This window comes from Temnothorax longispinosus, chromosome 10 (genome assembly GCF_030848805.1).
Source record: "Temnothorax longispinosus isolate EJ_2023e chromosome 10, Tlon_JGU_v1, whole genome shotgun sequence".
NCBI classification, from domain to species: Eukaryota; Metazoa; Arthropoda; class Insecta; order Hymenoptera; family Formicidae; genus Temnothorax; species Temnothorax longispinosus.
Genome location: NC_092367.1, coordinates 19,643,356 through 19,667,446, shown reverse-complemented (window position 1 = coordinate 19,667,446; position 24,091 = coordinate 19,643,356). Strand labels below are relative to the sequence as shown.

Sequence of the window (24,091 nt, the reverse complement as noted above, 5' to 3'; positions counted from 1 at the left end):
TTTATGAGAAATTTCGGTGACTACTCCCATTGGCTCTTAATGGTACCGGTTTATTTTATGAGTCTATTTTGACTACCAATATTTCTTCTTAATTTTATTTAATTGTAACTACGCTGAGCAGCGGAGGAAAATTGTTATAGATAAACGAATCAACAAAAACTAAAACAAGAAAATAAACCTTTACATCAATTTATACGATTTTAAATTTATGATATAAGATGCCACGCATTTAAGAGAGTGATTCACCTTTCGGTGACGAGACAGATAATTATAATAAAATGATCACCATATGTAATCGTACTAAAATGGTGAGACGCAGAACGAGACTCCCCGTGGAGAAAAATCGCAAGAACTGTCGGCGAGGCGCACAATTTGTCAAAAAGCGCAAAGCACTTCATGTTTTGCGATGCGCAATGCTCCAGAAACGAACAAGAAAGAGAGAGAAAGAGAATATCGTAAACAGAAGCAGCAAATGGCGTTTTGATATGCACCGGACTTGTCGCTCTTTTTAACGAGTGCATATATACGGTGCCAGGAACGCGTTATAAACCACGACGACAGGTCCATAAAACCTCGGCCCTTCGTCAGAGCCATATCGAAGCGACTGCCTCCTCTTTGTGATTTACCGTGAGATCCATTCTAAGCGAGTATAATGTAGTTTTAATGATCCCTCCTTTATTTGTAGATGAAATCTTCCGATAAGTTTGTATCAAACGAACCGGTACTATATATTCATTGTCAGAAGAGATCACAGCAGTCACTGAAATCTGTAGCCAAGTATAAAAGAATCATCTCTTATTTATCATACGTACCAAAATTACCGAGACTTATTTTCTCTTTATTTCCGCGTTATTTTCTCTTTAGTGACGCTTGTTTTATGGCGTTTCTTTCAACTTTAATAATATAATAATTCTCGCGCACACATGTTAAAGTTAAAATATGGTTTCAAGATGTCATTTTTCACCTCTTTGCGATTCGGAGGTCGATTTATTTTACCCGGATAGCATGTGAGAGAGTGAGTGCATCGTTTCGCTTAATTCTGTCGTGAAGAAATCGTGCGAGAAGCCCCGTCGTAATCCCGCATCGCGATTATCACGCGCGACGTGTATCAGTCCGTGACGTGACGAGGGGAAAATCGCGCGGAATGACTTCCTTCTTCTTCTCCTTTTCCTCTTTTTCTCCTCGTTCTCAATCTTTTCTCGTGATCAGTACCTGTGTTGGACTGTCGCCGAATACACGGTTTTTAACGAGCGGACCACCACGAAGAGCGGGATTATACTCGATGCAACGGTGATATTATTGCGGTCCAAATGCAAGAACGATCGAAGCGGAGAGAGAGAGAGAGAGAAAGAGAGAGAGAGAGAGAGAGAGAGATTAAAAAGCTGAAGGGGGTCCTCACAGAGAGTACAAAAAAGAAACAACTCGAAGGGATTTATAATAATCGGAGAGAGCTCGCTCGTTATTTTCGAAGAAATCTTTTGAGACGTGATAATTTTCAGTTTTTAGAAAAAAATTAGCGACTGTTATTTTCTAAATGCATTCGATATATCGTTACATGAAAAATATTTCAAAAAAGTCTTTCTTAAATTTTAAATTTAGGTGTATATCACGGTACGAAGTAGAGGGCAATATTTGCTTACTGCAGGGAAAATATCGAGGAAGGTAATTATACATAGCTTTATAATTGTTAAATTATTTGTGCGATAATTGACATGATAATTATCACGAGAAATAATTAACGCAACACAATTAGGGGTGTGATCGTTAATTAGCGGCGGTGATGTTTAGATTTCTAATTATTAATATCGCCTTGTGCAACATTGATTATGCTGAAATAATTGCGATATAATTTAATTGCGCGCTCGGCGTAATCGATTAGTATCGCGAGTGGTGGAGATGGAGAACGTCGGGCTCTACGCTTTGCGGATTAATTTATGAGCCTCAGGATCGACTCGACGACGGGAGTCGGTTGCAATCCCTCTTGACTCCCACGTGAGAGCGATGTCGCGAGTACTAATCTGCGAAAGATGCAATTCGCGAACGAAGCACAGTTGGGGTTTTTTTGAATGGAAGCAAAAGGCCAAGCCGTGATAGGAGGTTCTCTCGTACCGTGAATGGCAATCTCGATGCACGTGACTGATGGTCGTTCCAACGAGGTGGGACGTATACGTGTTGTATTCTTTTTGCAACAAGTTAGAAGACATGTTTTATGACGTTTGGAGGTAGTTGTATAGATAAAACCACTTTGCGGGAGTGGTTTTATTTTTAGATTTTTGGAAAAATTCTTTTTATTGATGCTATCTAGTTTTACGGAATATACATATATAATTCCAACTTTTACTTCGATTATGTCTATTTATTAAATCAATTTTATGTTTATAATGTTTATAATTTCCATAAAACAGATTATATACCTTGAAATTTATGGAATTGCTGTTTACATTTCCTTTATAAAATTGCGCCAATATTAGACATTATGCTAAACAACGTTTTTTCAATTTTGCATTAATATTACGTAGCATTTTTTTATTGAATAAAAAAAATAGTTTTCTACCAGCATTGCAATAAAAATAACGAATATTGATAGAAACTGACGACACAAAATGAAAAATTCCACAAGTATTTTTTCATTGCCTTGGTCATTAAATTCCGATTAAAACCCGAGAATCGTGAAAACGCAAATATCGAAAACCAACAGCGTCGTACGACGTTGCAGTTATTCTGTATTATTTTATGATAATTCCGCACGCCATCACGGAATTATTTGAATGGCGCAAAGCATCTCGGTGTGTTATTAAAACAATTTTAATCAAAGTAAACTTTCCAGTGAGCGCGCCGTTGATACCGCCTGCGCATCTCTTTGTTCCTCGAAAGACAAAGGACTTGGCTGCAATGGCTAGAATTATTTTGTCCTGCCTCCGTCCTATCGCGAGCGAGAAAATTGTTTTCTATATGCTTCCGAATATCAAAAAATATTTTTTTAACTCGCTATATAAAATTTGTAAGGACAAAATAATTTTAAGAAAGAATTACACAAATACATATGTATAAAAAAATCAAGGGAAATTTATTTCCATTGTAATGTATCTAGTACAACGTATTGAAATATTTCAATAATGTTATAGGATTTTTTTATTGTCTAAATTTTTCGATGGCCGTTTACAATCATTGTTTCTCGGAAGAAAGGAAGCAGCGTGCCTCTTAGCGGTTTCCATTCGTCTCGTTGTCGATTGAATGCCACTCTTGCTCTCCTCAATCTCTTGTTCTCTTTATTCCAACGCGTTCCTTACACCAAACTCCTTTCAAGACGACCTCCGACCTATCCTCTCGACATCATCTCGACATTGGTACTCTTCGCCGCTGGCCTCTTCACGGCGGCTTTAGACCCTCATCGAATTATCTTTGGTAATTACTTGAGATACTCGAATTCAAAGCGGGCACTCCCTTTTAATGGGCCGGAAAAAATCCGTGTGACACGCTTCTCGTCCTGGGGATATCTCCGAACGTTCTTCTTAAGACTTAAAAGAGCACAAAATTCAATCAAGTGGTATGTGTATCAGGTTTCGCCGCCATTATGGAACTCCTGTAATTAGAACACGCAGCGTTAAAAATTATTTGTGTAAAAAATTCTTCTTAAGCTGTGTGAATATACGAAGATATAAAATTATTTTGTTATCTCTAAAGGCATAAATACAATGTTCTATATACATAGGTTATTCCAATAGAAAATCGATCTACATCTTATTAGATTTCCAATTTCGGGATCTTACACATAGACTTATTTGACATTTATGGTCTTGTTAATAAATTTATTCAAAAAATCTTGTTATGATAAACAAGTTATTCAACGGCGTTGTCGACAAGTTATTCAAAGCTTGCCGGAGCTCGAGGGAGCCGCGTAAATCGCGTCGTGATCCTTTAGCGACTATCGATTAGGGCCGAGAGAGTCATGTTATACGATGTCCGGCCGTGATTTCGCCAAATAGGTGATGTTTAAAGTTAATGTACCGTAACAGATTCCCGTGCGACGACGTGCTCGTGCTAGATGGACATCCACGAATTACCCTTTACGACTATTAGGATCGAGCCCCGGGCAAGAGAGAGAGAGAGAGAGAGAGAGAAGGATTAAAGACGATCCCAGCAATTTACGCGAGATGCAATTTGCGAATTCAATTCGCGCCTCTCTGCGATCGTTGTTGCACGTGGCAATGATGGGGCGACGATGCTATTTGATTGTCGATAAACGTCGTTGGAAATGAAAGGAATATTGTCGCGTTTCGTTGTGCAGATTAAGTATCTTTCGCCTAAAACGATAATTTGAAATTTACCATTATCCGAGAAAAATAGAGACAGAAGTACCTATTGTGTTTGGTATTAATCAATTGCTTAAAATGACTCGTGAATAATCTAACGAGAAGATTATAACTATTTGCAATGACGCGAATAAACAGATAATTTGAATAAAATTTTGAACGAAATAGAATCTGTAGAATTTAAGGGAAATAGGATCAATAATAATATATGTAAGCAAGTATTAATTTTATTAGCGCGACTTGAAAATATCGAAGTATATATCGAACTTAATTGTTAAACGTTAACTTATTTAGCTTTCTGATTTTATTATTTACTTAATTCTCATTGCTATTTAATTTGCATCTTAATCTAAAAGTCGCAATTGCCGCTATAGCGATGATGCGTTTCGCAGTCAGGCTTTACTTGTTCGTCCCACGCGATGCAATATCCAAGACGGATATGCGATATTGCGATCAATGCCATTGACCTATCTGGAATACGATCCGAATGCCGAGGAAGAATTCCACGTGTGAGAATCTCGTCGCGAGATCAATTGCAGCGAATACGCATGCTCGTTCTATCCGACCGAGAGAACCGCTTTATCATTTGCGAGCAGCGTCGCGAAAAGAACACATGTATGCAGCATGCACACTCACACGCGTGCAGAAAGTCTGGCGCGAATATCTAATTTTTTTTTCCTCGGGATTAATTCTCGTCGCGCGCGCTGGGGGGACGAATATTTCTCTCTCTGTTATATTACGAGTCGCGGGGAAACGCCACCGCGAATGGGATTTAAATAAAAACGCAATCTTCCGTGCGGCGTGATTATTTCGCTTTTACTCTTTGCATGAATATACACCGTGCGGAATGATCTATTTAAAGATGTCTGTGCAACGATTGAACAAAGACTCATTATTAAACGGCAAAGTGAGATTGCGATCTAGAACGACCGTTCGTAATTTTTCTCCTGTTATCTATCAGGTTGTACTGATTAAAACGGACGCATTGACTTATTAAAACAATTTACATATGTTATTCAGAGTTATTACCACCAGATTTATTTACATCGATTACATTTTTAAATTTCTCTTTTTTATAAGAAAATAATCATAATACATAATATCGCAAAAATATATTTTCATATCGCGAGATTAATTTGATACAATATCAAAGGATCTCGATTTACAATAAAATATAGATTTGTTTATTAAATTTTTTCAGTTATTTGTACTTTGGTTTCCCTTATTTCGCATGTGCGTGGCCATAATAAGATATGCACTTAATCTGCAAAAGTCGGTGGCCGACTTATCTTTCACGAAATATACCCGTTTAAGGAGGATTTCAAGGACCTCGTTCTCTTCGATTTTAATCATTTCAAGAATGCAATTAATATGATTAAAACGGATAAAATGGCTAATAAATCTTCCATTTCACAAATTAGAGATAATCGTTGTGCTCGTGAGATTCTTTTTCGTCTTCCAGCAATAATCGCGGAATTCTTGGGAGAAAAATCTCGTCCCTGCTTTGGGTAAATATATCGGCCGATCGAGGAATGCACACTCATTTCTTATTCGTTCGACTCATCCTCCTTCCCTGTTTTTCACCCCAGACTTTCGAGGGAATTCGAGGGTATTTCTTATTTCGAATACTGGGCGTGCCACCATTCAAATCTCCTCGTTCATCTGCGATCTCTCGCATTTCGCAGCTTCGTAGGATTCTTCGAAGCCGTCTACATACAGATTATAGATCTGTAGTTAAATCATCTTCTACCCTCGTTCGAGGAGAAAATCCTGTTAGCGATTTATTCCATATTCCATGTTATCGGGTATATTAGGTATATTTGATGCATATATAAAAATTATTAACATTTTTTTTTAAATGAAATAGATTTGATCCACACATAATTGAGCATCTGCTTTGAATAATTTATACTTATAATTATTAAATTATATTTATTCCAGTAGTTATTTTTGATTGAAATTTATTTATTTTTAATTCCGTTTGTAATTAAATTTTATTATATTTTAATATTTTTTCAATATTTTTTTTTAAATAAGAAAAGATTCTTCCGAGACCGAAAAAGGAACTGAAATCTTTCGAATTGAGTGGTCGATTTAATATCGCGTATCGATCATCAACCTTCTTTCTGCCTTTTTTTACACTGCGATCTTTCACCGATAGCACCTGTATGGCTTTGTTCCTCGACGACAGACGGGCCCTTCGTTTCTATTAGCCACCCTTCGAGCTCTACTCGAAGCCACCCTTTCTCTTCCGCGTCTCTCGTCCACGGCTCCACGGGGAAGCCTGAGCACCCATCCCTCCTGTTCTCTTCGCCATCTCTGAGCCGACCTCGCACCCCTTTATCCGGTCCCCATTGTTCTTCGTCCTCCGACACCGTGGCAGGCTTGCACCTTAAAGGTGCACCATCCTTCGGATTTCGTTCGTCACCGCCGTTGCGAACGTTCAATTTCGAATCCCTTTTTACACGACGTGCATCGCTTGCCAGGATAATCGGACAGGACACGGCGAAATATCTCAGGGGGGCGAAAGATCGATGTCCTCGATAAAACACCGCCTTCAGCGTTAACTGTTCGCTCTCGTCCCCTATTCCGTTTCGTTCGAAGAGAACAGAATTTACGTTTTGCATCAACCGTTTTTCTGGAATTGTATTCCGACGTGCACACATGCGACACGTGGAAATTTCGTGATTAAGCAAATATAATCATATAAATGTCGTAAGTATTCATAATCTCTTTATACTCTGTATATATACTTCGTGCACACATAATCATTCTATATATTGTACATATATGTATAATTAATGAAACTCTTTGACCAACTGATTCGCGATAATCTTGATGTAAAAAATCCGAATAAATTCAAATAACGTTGCACTGGCATCGATTTGACGATGACGTTCACCGATTAATTTATCAGGGTTTATCTCGAAAAACGCATTTTCTCTCTTTCATGCATTCCCTCGAAGAGCGCAAGATTCATTTTAATTGCATTTTACACAGCACACAATGAATCAACCAAGTTGCGATTTTAGTCGGCGAGAAATTATTCGCGGCGCATTGGACTGGAGGAGATCTCGCCTGCCATTTATTTTATTTCTTAAAGAGTACCCCGTTGTTCTCGTTTCTTTGAGCATGACAATATGAATTCGACGAAGGCGAGAGGCTTCGTCACGCTGAAATGGATCGGCGGTGGCGCGATATCGACGGGGAACCGTAAATTAAAATGTCTCCGTTCGCGACGGAGGTAAAAGCGTATCGAGGGGAAGAAAGTCTCTCCCTCGTTGTCCTCCCCCGATGTCCTAATCTTCAGTTCCTCCTGGTTCTTCCGACGTCCCTTGCCACCCCTTTCGGCCTCATCTTTCGAGGGAATCAATTCTCTCGGGCGCGCTTTGGCAACACTCCCGCAACTTCTTTATAAAGCGAAATCTTGCGCGCAGAAACAGAAAAAATGGGCGGAATGCGAATTTATACGTAGAGTGCTTCGGCGTGATAGAGCGACGACGAGGATTTTGAAAGAATTTAGTGCCGGCAAAAATTTGATGTAGCATATATAACGATACATTTACGAACTTTATTGTTAAATAAAACTTCAAATCACTTATGCATCCTTCCATCTATATAGAGCCTCAAAAATCTCTTTGTTTTTAAAACAATTTTATATTTATATTATATTTTTAAAAACTAAATCTGTACTAAAGTACATAGGTTTATTACGCAAAGTATATTTAGATAAGTTTTAGATGTGCAGAAATGCGAACTCTTAACATTTAAAAAAAGAGATGTTTGATCCGAATATTCCCTGCTAAGCGGTTAATTCATTTTTCACGCGACCCAGATTAATTCCAAACGAGGCGATTTCTCGATCGGCATTCGTTCTCGCGCGTTATTGTCGCCCGATAACAATGCAGACGGTATATGCAATCGAGGAGAACGATCATTAAAACAACGATGCTGGACGCGAGAGCGACGGGACAGGTCCGTAAATATCTGAAATGAAATCTGGACGCGCGCGCAAGTAGATAAAGATAATAACGTGTCGATAAAGCTTATACCGCACGGAAGGGAAACGTCATAAGACTTTCGCCTATAAATTCCGTCGCTATTACCTCTATAGAATACATGCCATCCGCACGCCACGGCAATAAAACGCGATATAACGCGCCCTCGAAGCAACCGGTAAGCATGTAGTCGATACATCGCCTGCTACAGATTGTTTCAGAAATTGCGACGAGACTCTCTGAATGAATTATGAGCCGTAGAATAATGCGGTATTTGAGAAACGCGTGAAGATTACTTGAAACCACGCTACAAACTCTAAATTTAATTAAGACTTCACCGCGTTTCACGAATGTTTCTTCAGAGAACCACGAATATATTTGCGATGAATATAATCATAATAAATTTGGCAATATGTTGACGGAATACTGGCAAGGTTCCAATAAGGTAATATTCACATGAAACGACAAACCTCGGAATACCCGTCCACCTTCAGTATCAATATTATTTCTAGCAAATTCCTGTTACGTACGTTTCGAGACTCACTACTTTGTCGCGGCCTATATAGAAGCAGAACGGCGGTGTATTTTTCTATCGACGCCGGTCGTCGCCGCCACGGCACCGATGATTTACATGGCAATAAACTAACGCCTTGGTAGCGGCGGCAGCCCGAAAAACGCGTTTGATTTATCCGCGCACTTTCGCGAAGTACTGGACTTCTGCCAAGCCGGAAGGTCCATCTCGCCGGAAATCACGACCATAATTCAGTGCGGAAAAGAGACGGATCCGAGCGCGCACTGTGAAAATTTTCGAAGGAGACAGAATTGCCTTGTAAAATTCGCATAGGAGTCGTGTGTTCACGCATCGATTCGTATCCTTCGCGACGCAGTCGCTCTAGATTCAGTTCGCGAAACTCTGAGGAATCTCGACGAGACAACATTTACTTAATTTTTCTAACCCGATTACTGCAATCGTTGAAAGAATTAATTTTATTTTTTACTCAACATTTCAGTAATAAATCTCGACTAACGACTAAATTGATCTTGATGCGAGAATAATTCGATTTACGACCAAACGTCTTAGTAGGTATTTACTTCCGGCAATTAAAGACGAGTCGCAGTTAATCGTCGAAATTAACGCAAACAGGACGGATCCTCCGTCACGCTCTTGCTGTCCCGAAAAGGAGGTCGCAAACACTGCGTTCAGGAGTCAGTCGGGTCTGATTACACGTCGCCGGCAGGGCAATACCTTAACCCTTCCCTGTTGGAGGCTACCCTTCCGACAGGCCGCTGAGGGGGGGGGGGAAGCGGGCGTTTGCAATTTAACGGAATCTCTGCATATAGAGTGGGTTCATCGCGTCGCGCGGGTTCCGCACTTTAAATGACGTCCCGGAAGTCCCCGCGCTAATTCTACGGATCCTCGGACATGTATACCCCTCGTCGTACCCCTCGAGTCCCTCGACCCTTCGCCGGGTTCCGCGTCCTACGCAGGGCAGAGCTGGTTATGCGGACTCTGGTCGACGCTCGTAATAATTGCAGGCCTCGAAGCGAGGGAGAAAGAGATAAGAGCGTTTTACTAATGGCCGTGGAATATTTGCGGCGACACGCGAGATGCTCTGACATCTTGCAGTCCTGATTTATTGATGTTTGTAACCCGGCCGTAATATCGCGAAATAAATAATTTTGTAATCGGATTATACCGTTGAGCAGGCGAATGAATTTGCAGCGATACACGATACATAATTATAATTCACTGATATTTATTTCCGCTTCGGTTAGGTCGCTAAATGATATGATATAATTAAACTGTTTTGTTGAATGGGTAAATAACAACGTGATAAAAGATATATGATATTCAGCATTTATTTTATAATATTACATTACAATAAATAGATCGTTTAACATAGATGTTTTAAACGTTTTGTTATACATGCGAATATAACATTTATAATTTGCTTTACCGAAGACTCATCGACCGAATTCGCTCGCATCGTTATTTTATTTTGCTTCGCTTATTTGATTTTTTACTCTCGATACGAAACGCAAATTCTAACTTATGGCGTTTGCTGCGCAAACTTTGTAAACGTGAAAAATACCAGCTATACAATTTAATTGATCACGAACGGCTAAGGCGATCGTTTGTTCCATCGACAGGTGGGTTTTACGAGCTATTTGATTCGCTGAAAATAAACGTGTACAAGTGGCGTTTGCTTAGCGCGACAGGACGTTAACGTTAATGAAACGCTGGCTGGCGTCTTATGGATGATTTATCGTCGTGGATTATTTTTCTCGGACCATGGTCTCTCGCGAGCGATTCAAAAGTTATCGAATATCGATTATGTATACTCCTTAGCGCAGGGTGGCCGTATAAATCCTTAGAGAATGTTAGAGTAAAACGCAGCGACAATAATAAAGTCGCGACGTTGCACGAGAGAGGAATTTTAATCTCTCGCGCGATAGTCTGCAATCGATATTAGCTCCCGTGTATCGTGATCTCTCATTCGGAACCCTTCATTAATTCCACTCGCCGCTGCTACATATTTAAAATGTCTTATCGGTGAATCAATATCGAGACATGTTTCGTATATATTTTCTTATCATCCGTAATGTCGGCAGAACAAAGCAACCAAACATCCGTACTTGGGTTCCACATAGAGAAAGATCTCGCATACCTATCTAGCGACCTGCAACATTTTCCTTCGGCGAAAGAATGACTGTGCGTCACGAAAGGCTTTACGCTCTTCCGCCACGCAGCTTCATAATTATTCGGTACGTGATATATCTAGGGGCAGGGTGCAATCCATTTCGCGATTTTCTTTTCTTTTGATCATCAATCATGCTGAGTTGTTAAACGGAAAAGAAGTGCGGAACTACAATGTGTGCATTATACAATTTTTTATTTGCGATATCATTTCATTATGCTTGTTTGTTTCATCACGCGAAACGTGAAATGTGACGCTCCAAAACTTATCTGTTAACATGACAGGTTTTGTATACTTTTTTGCACGAAATTCAAATACAGCTATTTTCGGTAGCAAATAGAGAAAATTTTTCGCTTCCCTTATACGCGATGGTACGGATTTAAAAGTAAATGTTCCTACAGTTAGGTACTGCGTGCGGGACGAGAGTCATTCACGGCAAACAATGGCTGCGCGTTGTCGACGCGGCATCGGTGGTGGCCGAGGGTTCGGGAAGGGTGAATTGCGGCTACGTGCCCCCGCATACGAATGCGTCCGCGTGTACGAGGAGGAATCGAGGACGGGGGGGTCGCCAATGCCGCGTCGGCGTCGGCGTCGCCTCGAATCTAATAGATCGCGCCCAATACTTATGGTCAAATCGCAACCAACAGCCCCTGTAGACCAAGCGGAGTTCGCTCATTACCATTCCGCCCCGGCGCTCCAATAACCGTTGCTGATAATCAGAAATGCCTTACGAAGGATGTAAATCAATTCGGGTATGACTACGGCGGCGTCTTCAAGCTTCTCGGGAAGATTTGCGGTACGGAGTGGAAAAGGTTAATTCTCTCTGCTTGTTGGACGAGTTCCAATTCTAACGAATGAATGTCGTAATCTTTCATTAATCAAAGTTCTTGGAAGACGTTTATGTAACTCTTAGATTATTTTTTGAAAGATTAATTTGGCTCAGAACATAAGTAAAAATACTACCAGTATTAATAATGATTAATGAATAATTAGTAATTGATAATTAATAATTAATTTTTTCATTGTTGTGAAACATAAACAATGAATGGATCAATATTTTTATATTTGAGAATCATTAAATTAATATTCTAGACGTCTTATAATTTCAATAATGTTAAATTAATGTCAGATGAAATGCAAAGCTTAAATTTAAATAAAAATTGGTCGCCCGTCAACTTATTTTGCGGCGACTTCAAGGTTACTTGAGAGCATCGATATCTTTCTTGGCGAGCCGCAACCAGACAAGAATCGACCGGACCGACAAGGTTTCTCGCTTTGGGGATCCGATTCTCCGACGTGCATCGGCGCGTAATCTCCAAGTATACGGAGGAGAGTGTGATCTCTCCTCCTTGAAGTTTAAGCCTCTGTTAAGGCAGCTTAAAACTCAGGTAACGGGAATTACGTTCGGGATATCCCGCCGAAAGTTACGGACGGACTTTGGAATTGCGTCGCTCGACGAGAAGTTAATTGGAAATCGGTGTAACGGCGCTTTCGATCGCTGTGAGCTACGTACGAAGCCGTGCTATTTTTCTCACGTATTACATGCAAACAATTCTAATTTACATGTATCATTCGATTATTTTTATTATACCATTTACGCGGACGATGAGTGAAACACTTGTTTGCACATTGCGGTAAATCTATGTATAATTCCGACACTTGATTATTTCATTATAACATTTTATTCTTTGTTGTTACAGGAGAGCCTAGAGGAGCGAGTGCAAGAGCTGGAGCAAGCATTGCTGGCGGAACGTATCGCAGCTCAACGAGATCGAGCGACGATCACAAAGTTACAGCGGCAGATCAACAAGGTATATTTTCTGCATGATATTTATAGGACGAATTCGTCGCAAAAGTGGAAAGTCAGCGACGTTAGGAGCAGCTTGACTATCTATAATATGTCATATTCGTCAGAGTACTCTAATTTTGAAAGATATAAATTATTTCTAATACATTTTTATAAAAGTCAGTGGCAAAGTTGATAGTATAGTCGTAGGAATGTCAAACAGACATTTCGACATTAGCACACAGAATTGAGCAATTTCGTTAATCATGGCGATTACATGATCATTTTGAATTAAATATTGCAGTGATATAAACATAGATCGGACAATTAGCTATTAAAAATTTTAATATATTTTTGCGAAAGACTTGTGTCACATTTCCGCGGTTGAAATTTTTATTCCGTATACTCCTGGCTCCTCCGCATCGGAGGGGAGATTAGAATTGCGGTAAAATATATATCCTATCGGCCCGGAACCGAGTAGCCAACTCGATCGAAGTCTGGACGCTAGCTCCATTCGGTCGGTCGGTCGGTTGCTGCACCTGACTATGGTCTCCGTCTTGTACGGAGTCGCCGATCCGTTAACTTTGTCCGTTCTCCCCGGAACGAAACTGCAATCGCGAGGGCGGTCTAAGTGGTGGTGGTTGATGATGGCGGTGGTTTCGATCCGGACCAGACCTGCAGCGATCCGCACGGCTGGCTGCCGCTGCTCTGCGGTGGCATTCGGCGCCGTTCGCCGTATCAGATAACGACGACCCTCGTAAACCAGACCCCGTGTAGACTCTGCAGGAAGTCCTCTACGGGATAGAGAGGGCAAAATCGTCTCTGCCCCTCACGTAATCACGTTTCTCTCCTGTCGTACAGTTTATTCGCGTTATGTCACTTCCAGCGAGGCGCCTAACGCCACCGGCCGATTTATCCCGTTATCCTCGATAATCTCGCGATACGTTGGATCGTTCGACGCGTTGTTACTGATCAGTATTACTGATAATGTGAAATTATTACTTGGAACGTTCTGACTTAATTATCTGAGGCACTTTAGAGATAATCATCGACTCCTTTAAGTTATATCTGCCTAAGTACTTACATACTGCATACATAATTTTCTCGTTATGCTTACAACTTTTATAAATCGTTTTTCGAAAATTTTTATTTAATCTATATTTATTAAGTATAAAAATTAATTTGTCAGACATAATGCTGTACAACATAAATAACGAAATTGAAATATTCAGACTCAACTCTGACATTAAAACTCTTTTCTCAGAACAGGAAATAATTTCTTGCTAAAAAGATTACCGCGTAACAACGTAGTAACGCTGTCGCGTTGTAATACAGTTTACATATTCGCGACAACACAAGAAAAACTGCTCTTTCGTACGACATGTTTGTATTACGCGATATTTCAATTATACACACAGCCGAGTACATACTTATACCACACTTCATTTCCCGCCGCGCAATTTCCGGCATAAAGCATTCGCGATTACCTCGACGTTTCCGTCGAGATGAAAAGATTCGCGCGCGTATGCAGAGACGACCGACTGTAGCATAATATTCCGAACTCGTCCGTGCCGCATTTTAATCCACTTCTCGTTGCCGAGTCGGCAACAGAAAGAGAGAACGTCTCTTGCTAAGACGGACCTTCCGGAATAGGATCTGGATAGATGTGGATGATACGGACGCAGCGTGTTTCTGACGTGCTCTTTTCCACGCCCCTTTTGCAAGCTTATAAAATATCACGACAAAAACAAGCGCGGACGAACGGAGGGAGGCTGGAGAACCCCTCGGTCACGGCTTGTGTAATCTCGTGTGATTTACGCGTTTTTCGCGATTCCGCGAACAGCCCGAATTATTTATTGCGCATCATGCGATGGTAAGTCGAAGTTGAAGGACTGCCTCCCGTCGATTTTCTTCGAATCATCCCCGCCGTTATTGCGAAATCACGAATCGGCCGAATTGCCTTTTTTCGCAGCTGCGTGCGATCCAGAGGGACGCTCGGAGCGTTTTGCGATTCTTTGTATCCCTTTGTGTCGCTTTATAGCTTGCGAGAGTATGGGCTGAGCGATAGGTTGATTGATCTTTTATATGGAATTGCATGTAATTTAATAATAAATGTACACGCCGCTTTTTGATCAGTGCAAATCGCGTACAGTTTCTATAGGTTTTTAATTACAATATACAAGCACCGTGAAATATGAAAATCTTGCTGTGAATTTTACTCTAATTACATGATTGTAATTTTACTTTAATTCAATATGTAATAACGGAGGGAAAACTTGTTACGTAGCGCTGATTGCGAGTGACGAAATTTTTTGTCATTAATAATTAAGTAATTAACATTTTTAATTACTTGATTACTTAATTTAATTACTTATAATTACGCAAAAATTTTTTTACGTAAATAATTAAGCAATTAACTTATCAAATATTTTGGATTACTTTTTTTAGGCGAGAAACGTGTACGATTTCGTGCGGCGCGATTAGAATTGTGAGAATCGTATAAGATGTCGGAGGTAGGCGGATAAAATTAATTACATTGCGTGGGAGAGAGAATGGATACATCTTTTTTTTCCTCCGTTTCTTTTTTCTTCTCCGGACGCAACGATTAATTATTCACCGGGCAAATGTATAAGTAATCCCCGGGCTGGACATTCCACCGCATTTCCACAAATCCAGTTGACACTTTTCCAGTCACGAACGTCGGCGCCACGCGGTATGTAAGCCGCGATAAATTGCAGCCGCTGCGGCAGGTTAAATCTACGTAATTTCTGCCGAAATTAAACGCGGCGATCTGGGAATTAGAGAAACCAGTCTGCTGATCGTGCAAAATCGAATGCACTCGAGTCGGGGCCCGGTCGAGCGACTCGTTCGCTTATCGCACGAACGTCGTCTCTTCGTTGACTTCATTTATCGTGGCATTTTTCCAAGCGTGTAATTTAGATGGAGTTTTGGATAGCTGCCGATCTCATTAATCCCCGCGGATTGCGCTACGTGCGTCGGTTAGATCATATTTACCGAAGATATAATTATTTCACATTGTTATTAAGAGCTTGGTAAGATTCATTATACATGAGGAATAATTATAATTTATACGGACGAGAGAGAGAGAGAGAGAGAGAGAGATTATTATATTTCAAATTCAACAGATATTTCAGTAGATTATATTAAGAGTTTAATGATGAATAAGTAAAAAAAACCATAATGATTTTATGGTTAACAAAATTAAGAATTAATTACATGCTTTTCGCCAATGATCGGACAATAGCGTTAATATTATTAGGATATATGGGTATAAAAAAGCGAATTATACAATTACTTGACCAAAAATAAGTAATATGATTTTTTAGATCCGTCATCAACCATTTATACGAGACAAATAACTGCTGCGAAACCTCCGAAAATTGTAAAATACTTTATCTTGGTAGACAATCTCTACGATAAAGTAACAATATAACTTGTTAAGGGACCTTATTCGATATACGTCTGGGGAATTATTGGATCATTTGCCATTTTGCCGCGAACAAGATATTGTATTTACAAAACTCCCAGGAGGAGAATCTAATACAGTCCGGAAAATGTGCCCGCGAGAGGCGGGAGAACACTGGAGGAGGCGGATTGGATGGGCGACGGGGGATAAAGAGGTTCTTCGGGGTTCGACGGTGACGCGCGCGGCCCCCCTCGAGTAAATTACATTCCCGGCAAGCCGTATCGGATTATCCTCACGTCGAGGCGAGGATTCGTCTAGACTGTAGGAACTTCGCCATATCGCTGTTCTCGCGCGCGCGCGCGAAGATAGGAAAGTTTAAAATCTCTCTGCACGACGGAAAGGCTCCGACCGACGCGATGTATCTCGCCATCGGATGATACCAAGAATGAATTATTCCATGTAGAGGCAATCTCACGTCCATTCTTGGGAGAACGATAGAATTTCACCACGCGCCGCGACAGACAGCCTTGCATTCGCGGACTTTGCCGGGAAAGCTTTATCGATCAACGACGAACAATGACCGTACGCGAAGTCGGTCGTATAAGAAAATTCGCGTTTAAATGTTTGCTCTCTTGTTATTGTTTATTTTAGAAACTCCAATAGTGATCTTAGACACTTTAGTTCGTTTGATCTCGTAATTGACTCGATAATGAATCTTTAAAATGTCAATTTTTATATTTATATTATAAAAATTTTGATAGAATTTCACCACAATCATCGTTCTTTTCAATATGCGTATTTTTAAGTACAATCGTTTGTTATAAAATATTTGGCAATTATCTGCTATAAAAGTTTTCCATATATTCTTACGAGAAACATCCATCATTTTTTTTTTTAATCTTTATAAGATTCTTACAATTCTCTTGAAATTGTGGTTACAATTAATTTATTTCATATTATTCGTAATTGACTGCATGTCATAAATTATTATTATAATAGGACCTATATCTATCTATTACAGCGCAGTTTCACGATTTTTGAATTTTGGCAGTGTGCAAAATTTTTTGCTGATTCTCCCGGCTGACGTTTGCTGACGACGTCATCGCGATGGCTCGCCGAAGGGTGATGATTCGCGCGTTTTGCCGCGGTAAAAAGCAGGAATTAGTCCCCTTGAGAGGTCGCCGACGCGTCGTTAGGGCCGCACTTATTGCGACTTAATAAGCGTCGTTCTCCGTCCGAAACCGGACGGAATTACTTCTGCGGTGTGCATTTTTCATTATTCAAGAGCGAGAAAAAACTGCGATCCGAACACGAGCGAAGAACCTTTCTAAGGTAGATTATACCGCGTGAAAGCAATTTTAAACGATGACGACAACGTTGGTACGAGAAAATGCACGTGCGAGCGGAAACGTATAGTGACGTCGACGTCGCACGAACGTATCGCATATACCTTTATAACCCGAGAGCTCTCTTTGTTCATAGTAATAATCGTCCTACGGGGACATCGTCCGCTCATCTTATTACCCTCGAAATGATTCCTTCGAAGTACTTCCATTCGTTCGTGCATTATGCGTATAAGCGCCGCGATGCACTTCTGCATTTCATTGAGATTTCCGTGATTTCTAACGAGGATATAAGGAAACTAATGCGACACAGTCACGCGTATTGAAACTGCCAACGAATACAAGTTAGATGAATATACATATACCTCTTTAGGAAACAGTTTTACATAATAGCGATTGTAATGATACCTATTTAGAGCTTATATTATTGCAGAGTTGAGAAATAGAAAATTAAAATTAAATTCTAATTTTATTAGCATTCAATATACGTAACAATATCGTTTTCATGCAAAAAAGTCACTTTATTTTAATACGTTATCTAAATTAAATCGTAACGCAGGATTTAGCGATGAAAAAAGTTATTTCTTTGAATTACTTTCTAAAAATTTCTATCTTTAGACATTCTCTCTTTTATTTCGTTAGCTAGAATACTCTATCTCTGAAAAACCTCGAAGCGATTTTTCGTTAGCGCGATTATTCAGTTGAGTTACAAGGAGTTGATACGTCGCAGCCTTCTCGCGCGCGTAATCACCTCTCTGCATAAATAATGAAAACGTCGGTATAAACCACAGACTCTAATCAGTATTAGTTAGCTGCGCCATTAGGCGAATTAATGAGGCGCGCGTCTCGCGCGTTTTGCTATCATAACGGGAGACTTAGGAGTTTACGCTTATCTTCGCAACAGCCATTTACTTCGCGAGGAATCTAATCGCCGGTTTCCTCTTTCGACGCGATAGACCCGATCGGTAAATGCCAGTGCCGTTTACACGCTCCTCGTGGAAATTGCAAATTGCGCCAATTAACAAGCAAACGTTGCACTCGATGTAATGGATATTATCGCATTAGTGTCAAACTGGAGGAATTAGCTTTATTTAAAGGATCGACTTTGGCTACATTCGAACTGATTCTTGAAGTGTGATTTGTTTGCCTGTGATAAACGCGGGGATTTGCAATTAGTTTTATCAATAATTACGATGTAATTATCGTAATGAGTATGATAACTATCATTTTAGCAAAAAGGAATCAACGGCACGGGAATTTTTCTTTTTTATATTGTCAACGATCTTCTGCAGCTGCTGTTTCTTTCATCTTTAACAAAGCTCACTTTAGGCACCCGTGAAATCCTTTCTTTGCGGCGTATCGTCGTTCAGAATTTAGAATTTCAAATGCTCTTACACTGAGAGAAGGTCGTACAAATAACGCGAAAAAGCCGCGAGGATTCGCGGATTCAGGAGCAACGAGAGGAATGCCTGTAAACGATCCTGTCTCGACGTCGTCGTTGTCGTCGGCGACGACAACGACGGGGAGAGAAACGCGCGGTGCACTTCACGTAAGAAATGCGAACTCTAGACGCCACGGCATGCAAAACAGCGCAATAAGCAGGCAATAACCAAGGACCTTTTATTCCGGCATGAAAGCCCGCTGCCTGCAACTCACGCTGACTGTTCTCTCTCTCCTCCCGTTGTTCCGAAGAAGATCCAGAAGGAGGCTTAAAAGTTATTTTACATACGAATGCATTCCAAGTTTTATTCCCTGAAATTGCTTCGCGTCATCTTGTCCGATTATATTGCGGCATTCCGTTTCACGGTCGAGAGATAACAAGCAACGTGATTTCAAATGGAAAACACACATCGTTGTAAATGATAAATAATTATTACAGTATACTAAAATTATTATTGATGAGTCTAACGGAAGAGACCCATGAAAGAATATTTTGTAAACGAACGATTTAAGTACTAATTATTTTCTCTCAAATATGAGAAGTTATGTAAATTTATTTATTCGATTCGTAATTTGTCGAGTAAATTACGCAAATCCAATGATCGCATTAACCGTTATTCTTTCCGAGAAAGTCGCCGTAACTTCGGATTTATTCGCGGTGGACTCTCTGAACTGCCCGATATCCTTAAATATCGATATGCTCGATGGAGCATCGAGTCGTGCAATCGAAAACGGTTCCAAAACTCTCTTGCCGTTTGTGGTGGTGCGTTCTATTAACTTAACCGGGAGAATCGGGGGAAGCAGCCGAGAGGGTGAGTTTTAAGAGCCGGCGTCGCCCGGCCGACTTATGCGTTGGCTCTTTCACTTGCTCGATATCTGGCGCCGAACGAACGAACGTCGCAGCCTCCGATCTTACGTCCGGTGCCAGAAACCCACCCAGCGAGGGTCAAACAAGAATATTACGTTTCCGTTACGACACCCTTGTTTGGACAGGGTTGCTGCCGACCGGATCCGGATCTCGGGTCTACGTCTCGGTATATATTAACAAACAATTCGACAACAACCGGATTACACGAGATATCGCGGCAGCTATCGTTCAAGTCTGTTAAAACTGTTAAAATGTTGGAAGATGACTTACAGATAAAAATTGACATTAATGCATTGCATTTCGAATTTTGATGTTAATAATAATTTACTAGATTGTAAATAGTTTTATATATGAAGTAGAAACTCGTAGACATGCATACATTTCTCTCGTTTTCTGGTATTAGAAATTCTTGTAGTTTTAGCAATAATATGAAGTAAATTTTCAGAAATTATTTTTAAATTATTGAAACTGCGTGTTTCAAAAGATTGTTGTAATTAAAATTGAATTTTTCACAATCGCTAAAATTGAAAACCAATTGTTCGAAATTGCTGAAGTCAAAACTTTTTCGACATTATTGAAACTGATATTGATTGAAGCGACGTACACAATGCTAAAGCTATCTTTTTTTCCCCGTCAAACTTTGATGTAGTGGATATCGGTGGAACAAAGTTTCCATTGCAGTGTAATTTCATCGAATTCTCGTTTTCAGTGTCTACTGCTATATGACAACTCGATATAACGAAGTTTCGACAGGATTGACTCAATTTTAAACTTCGATGCAGTTGAGTGTCATGTAACGAAATTTTGGCAAATTTACAAAAGGATATTTTTTGATGAATTAGGCTTCATAGATTTCGTTTACACAAAAAATTTCCAACCGTAAAATTGCAATAACTAAATCGTATCACATTTTGCCTGCAAATAAAATCACGTGTACATTGTAATCACTTGCTTTTCTTTATTATATACGTAAATAAAGTTCAAAAGAATATAAAAAAGATGATAAAATGGAACAACCATTTTTTACTTTTTAATATAATCACATTTTATTTCAATATTTTTTAGAAAATTCAGAATATTTTTTAGTGGTACCTATAGAAAAGTTAATTTACTATTCTAAAAAATATATTAAAAGGTGATTATACTGAAAAATTAAAATGGTTTTATTTTATCACCAGTAATATATCCTTGGACCGGAAACCTTTGGATTTTACTATGTAATTTAATTTTAACATACTTGACATATATTTTAATCAACACAAATCCATTTTTTAAATACATTACTAAGTTTCATGATAAAATTATGATCTACTCTCCCAATTTACATTTTCGGAGGATATTTCTGATGTACGAGATGTTGCTACTTCACCGACGACGCTTTACCGGAGGAGAAATTTTTCAAATTCTCTTCCTGCACGCTCGAGATAACTCGCGCCCCGTATCTCCGATCGAGACCCAAACTGTTGCGACGCTCCGAGGCGTAAAATGTGTATCTAAAGGCGGACGCGCTTCTTTAAGTGCGAAATCACTATCGCGGCTTCGACCCGTCGAAAATCCGCAACGTAAACATCGTGCCGAAGTGGGTCGTGCCGGCGAGCGAGCATAGTGGCGTTATCCGAGAGGCCAGGATCGCTTTTAAAGCGACTTTACGGCCGCGCTGGAAATTCGGCCCTCGACGGTTCTTTTACGGGGCGATACCCGGACAAGATGAACTCTCAAACGATACAACGCGATAGAGAAAATTCTCGTTCAACAGAGAGATAAGCTATAGATATGTGTAACCGTTTATACGACATAGAAATCTTTCATATACACATTTTCTCCTCAGTCTTCCATTCTCTTCCATTTTATTTTTATTTGAGAATTGAGACGAAATTATTATTGTATATCACGTAATTCATTAGCTATTCTATATAACTGCATCTGTTTTCGTATTTCTATATTATTCCATGTAGTCCATGTTATTGCGATTTCTTTTGATTATTAAATTTTACAAAATGAAATAAATATCTCTTCCGCCTTAGGGATTTTTATCTCTTCTCATCTTGTTCAACGATATTTACCCTTTTTCTCGTTCGCGAGTTGCCTGGGGCGTTGAACGCTAAAGTCTAGTTTGCTAAAAAAATATCCTAACTTCTTTAACTTCGCGTGAAGAATGGAGAACGAAAACCGAAGGCAACGTCGTTCCCGGCGAGAAGTATCTTCCGTAGAAGTGCTTCTCGCGAAGACTTCTCGCATTCGAGCGTGGTGGAAGTACGTGTTTCTCGAACTTCCGCGGTTCGAGGCATTTATTTAATCTCGAAGCGGGGGGGAATCCCGCCGCCGGATACACGAGAAAATAAAGCTAGGTAGATAGCAATAGACAACTGTAGCAAGTTACTTACTTTAATCGAATTTTAAATCACGCCCTTGCTGCTCGTAATCTTTCTGAACGCGAAGAAAAATGTATTAAGATGAAAATGTCGAGCATCAAGTTTGCGCGCAATTGTATATTAACATCATTTATAGAACGCACCACTTGTGTTTATATTCTTATCTTCATAATAAGATTACGAAATTTTCGACGAGTTAGTACGGTACACCCCTCATTTCCCTTAACTTATACCTTCCCTTTAGAGTTTAGACACTCGTTGGTAATGCCAGGGGTTAATAAACGGGAAATTAATTCTCGGGGTTACGAGTCCCGCGATTCAGGGCCGGCTGCGTCGCGGCCAGATATAAACCTAATTAATCCCCGGCCTTACGTCTCTCGTTACGGTCGCGAAGAGGTCGTTGGATAACTACGACGGAGGCTGTGAGAAATAAGGCGCGTTATTACGGCACGCCGTTACGCCTGGCGACGAGTATCGCCCGACAGTGCGACTACGAGGGGCCGCATCCTGCACGTGGTCACGGTGTAGGCCGACGAAGACCCCGGTGTACGTGGCAGGTCTCGCAGGTCTGTGGGGTGTCAACCCTCCGCGAAAGAACCGGAGATAAACTTAATTGAATGGCGCGGTCCTCGACACGAACTGCCGCTCCGTCGTCGTACGTTTCTCCCCGCGTGAAATCGCAGAGAAGCGACGTTTTCCTTGCGTTTCCTCCGCGCGGCATACCGTCCAGCGATCACTAAAAGCCCCTGGATCACGTATGTCATTACGCGATGTCGGCGACTACGGAAAACAGCCGTCGGGTCTAATAACAAGACTGCGAGCTTTCGTTAAATGTCATGTGAAGAAGAATTGTATTTGCGTTTCGAGGGGAGAAGGAATTTAAAGAGAACGTTCAATGGTTCCATCAACCAAGCAGCTGTGCCGCGCCGAGAAGGGTAAGATAAACATAGTAGGAAACATTTTTGGTCCATTAAAACGTATCGAGAACGCCAAATCCTAATGGCGACTCAAGGAAGACTGGTCTACGTATTCGCGTCCATAAATGTGGCGCCGCATCGACGATTGTTAAAAAGGCATGAAAGAAAGTTAGAACGCCGGCAAGACGAACGACCGAAAATTCAGGGAAGCGTGAAATGTGCCGCGGAAAACTCTTGATGCGTACTCGATAGAGTTTGAAGAAGAATATTATACTGGAAATTCCGTTGACGCTTTAACTTGCACGATACGTAAGAGATTATGATACAGACGATAAATTTAAAAAATAACTTGAGTATAAATTTACATAATTTTTTATTATAATTTATTTTAATATATTTTAACATGAATATATACAACGTAATTTTAACATAAATGAACATAATATCCATATTCAATATTATTTCTTTAGACACGCAATTATAAATTTGAGTGATAAATCAATTGAATAATTAAATTGTAATAATTAAAAATAATTATACGTTTTCATCAACAGTAAATAATTTTATAAATCAAATTATATGCTCGAGTTATGCTTAGATTCTTGAGTAGTAGTTTGATTTTTTTTCCATCGTACATTATCCGCGATATCTAGTATCATATTGATATTTGCTCAATATTGTATCAATTCGGTTCAATATTGGTAATATTTGTTAGACGCAAAGCTCGGAAAAACTGTACGGCAGGAATGGCAGGATGGCGAATAAAGATCCTGTGGCGAATAACGGCAAATTTGTGGGCGACAACGGCAGCGCGAATCGACAGTCGTAACAATAAGAGCATGAGAATGTATCGGACGGTCGTAAGAGTCGCGCGCGAAGATTGTCAATGCGCGTATATAGCTGCGTCGCGCCGTCGCGACGCCACGGG

At 40.2% G+C, this 24,091-nt stretch overlaps 1 protein-coding gene across 3 annotated transcripts in view; it reads left to right on the top strand.

Moving 5' to 3' along the window:
• Positions 1-24,091, top strand: part of LOC139820734 (uncharacterized) — a 193,473-nt gene that overhangs the window by 127,259 nt on the left and 42,123 nt on the right. For all 3 annotated transcript variants that reach the window (XM_071791205.1, XM_071791208.1, XM_071791207.1), the window contains exon 5: positions 12,711-12,821. In XM_071791205.1, coding sequence (XP_071647306.1) covers positions 12,711-12,821 — 111 coding nt within the window. The remainder of the gene's footprint in view (positions 1-12,710; positions 12,822-24,091) is intronic.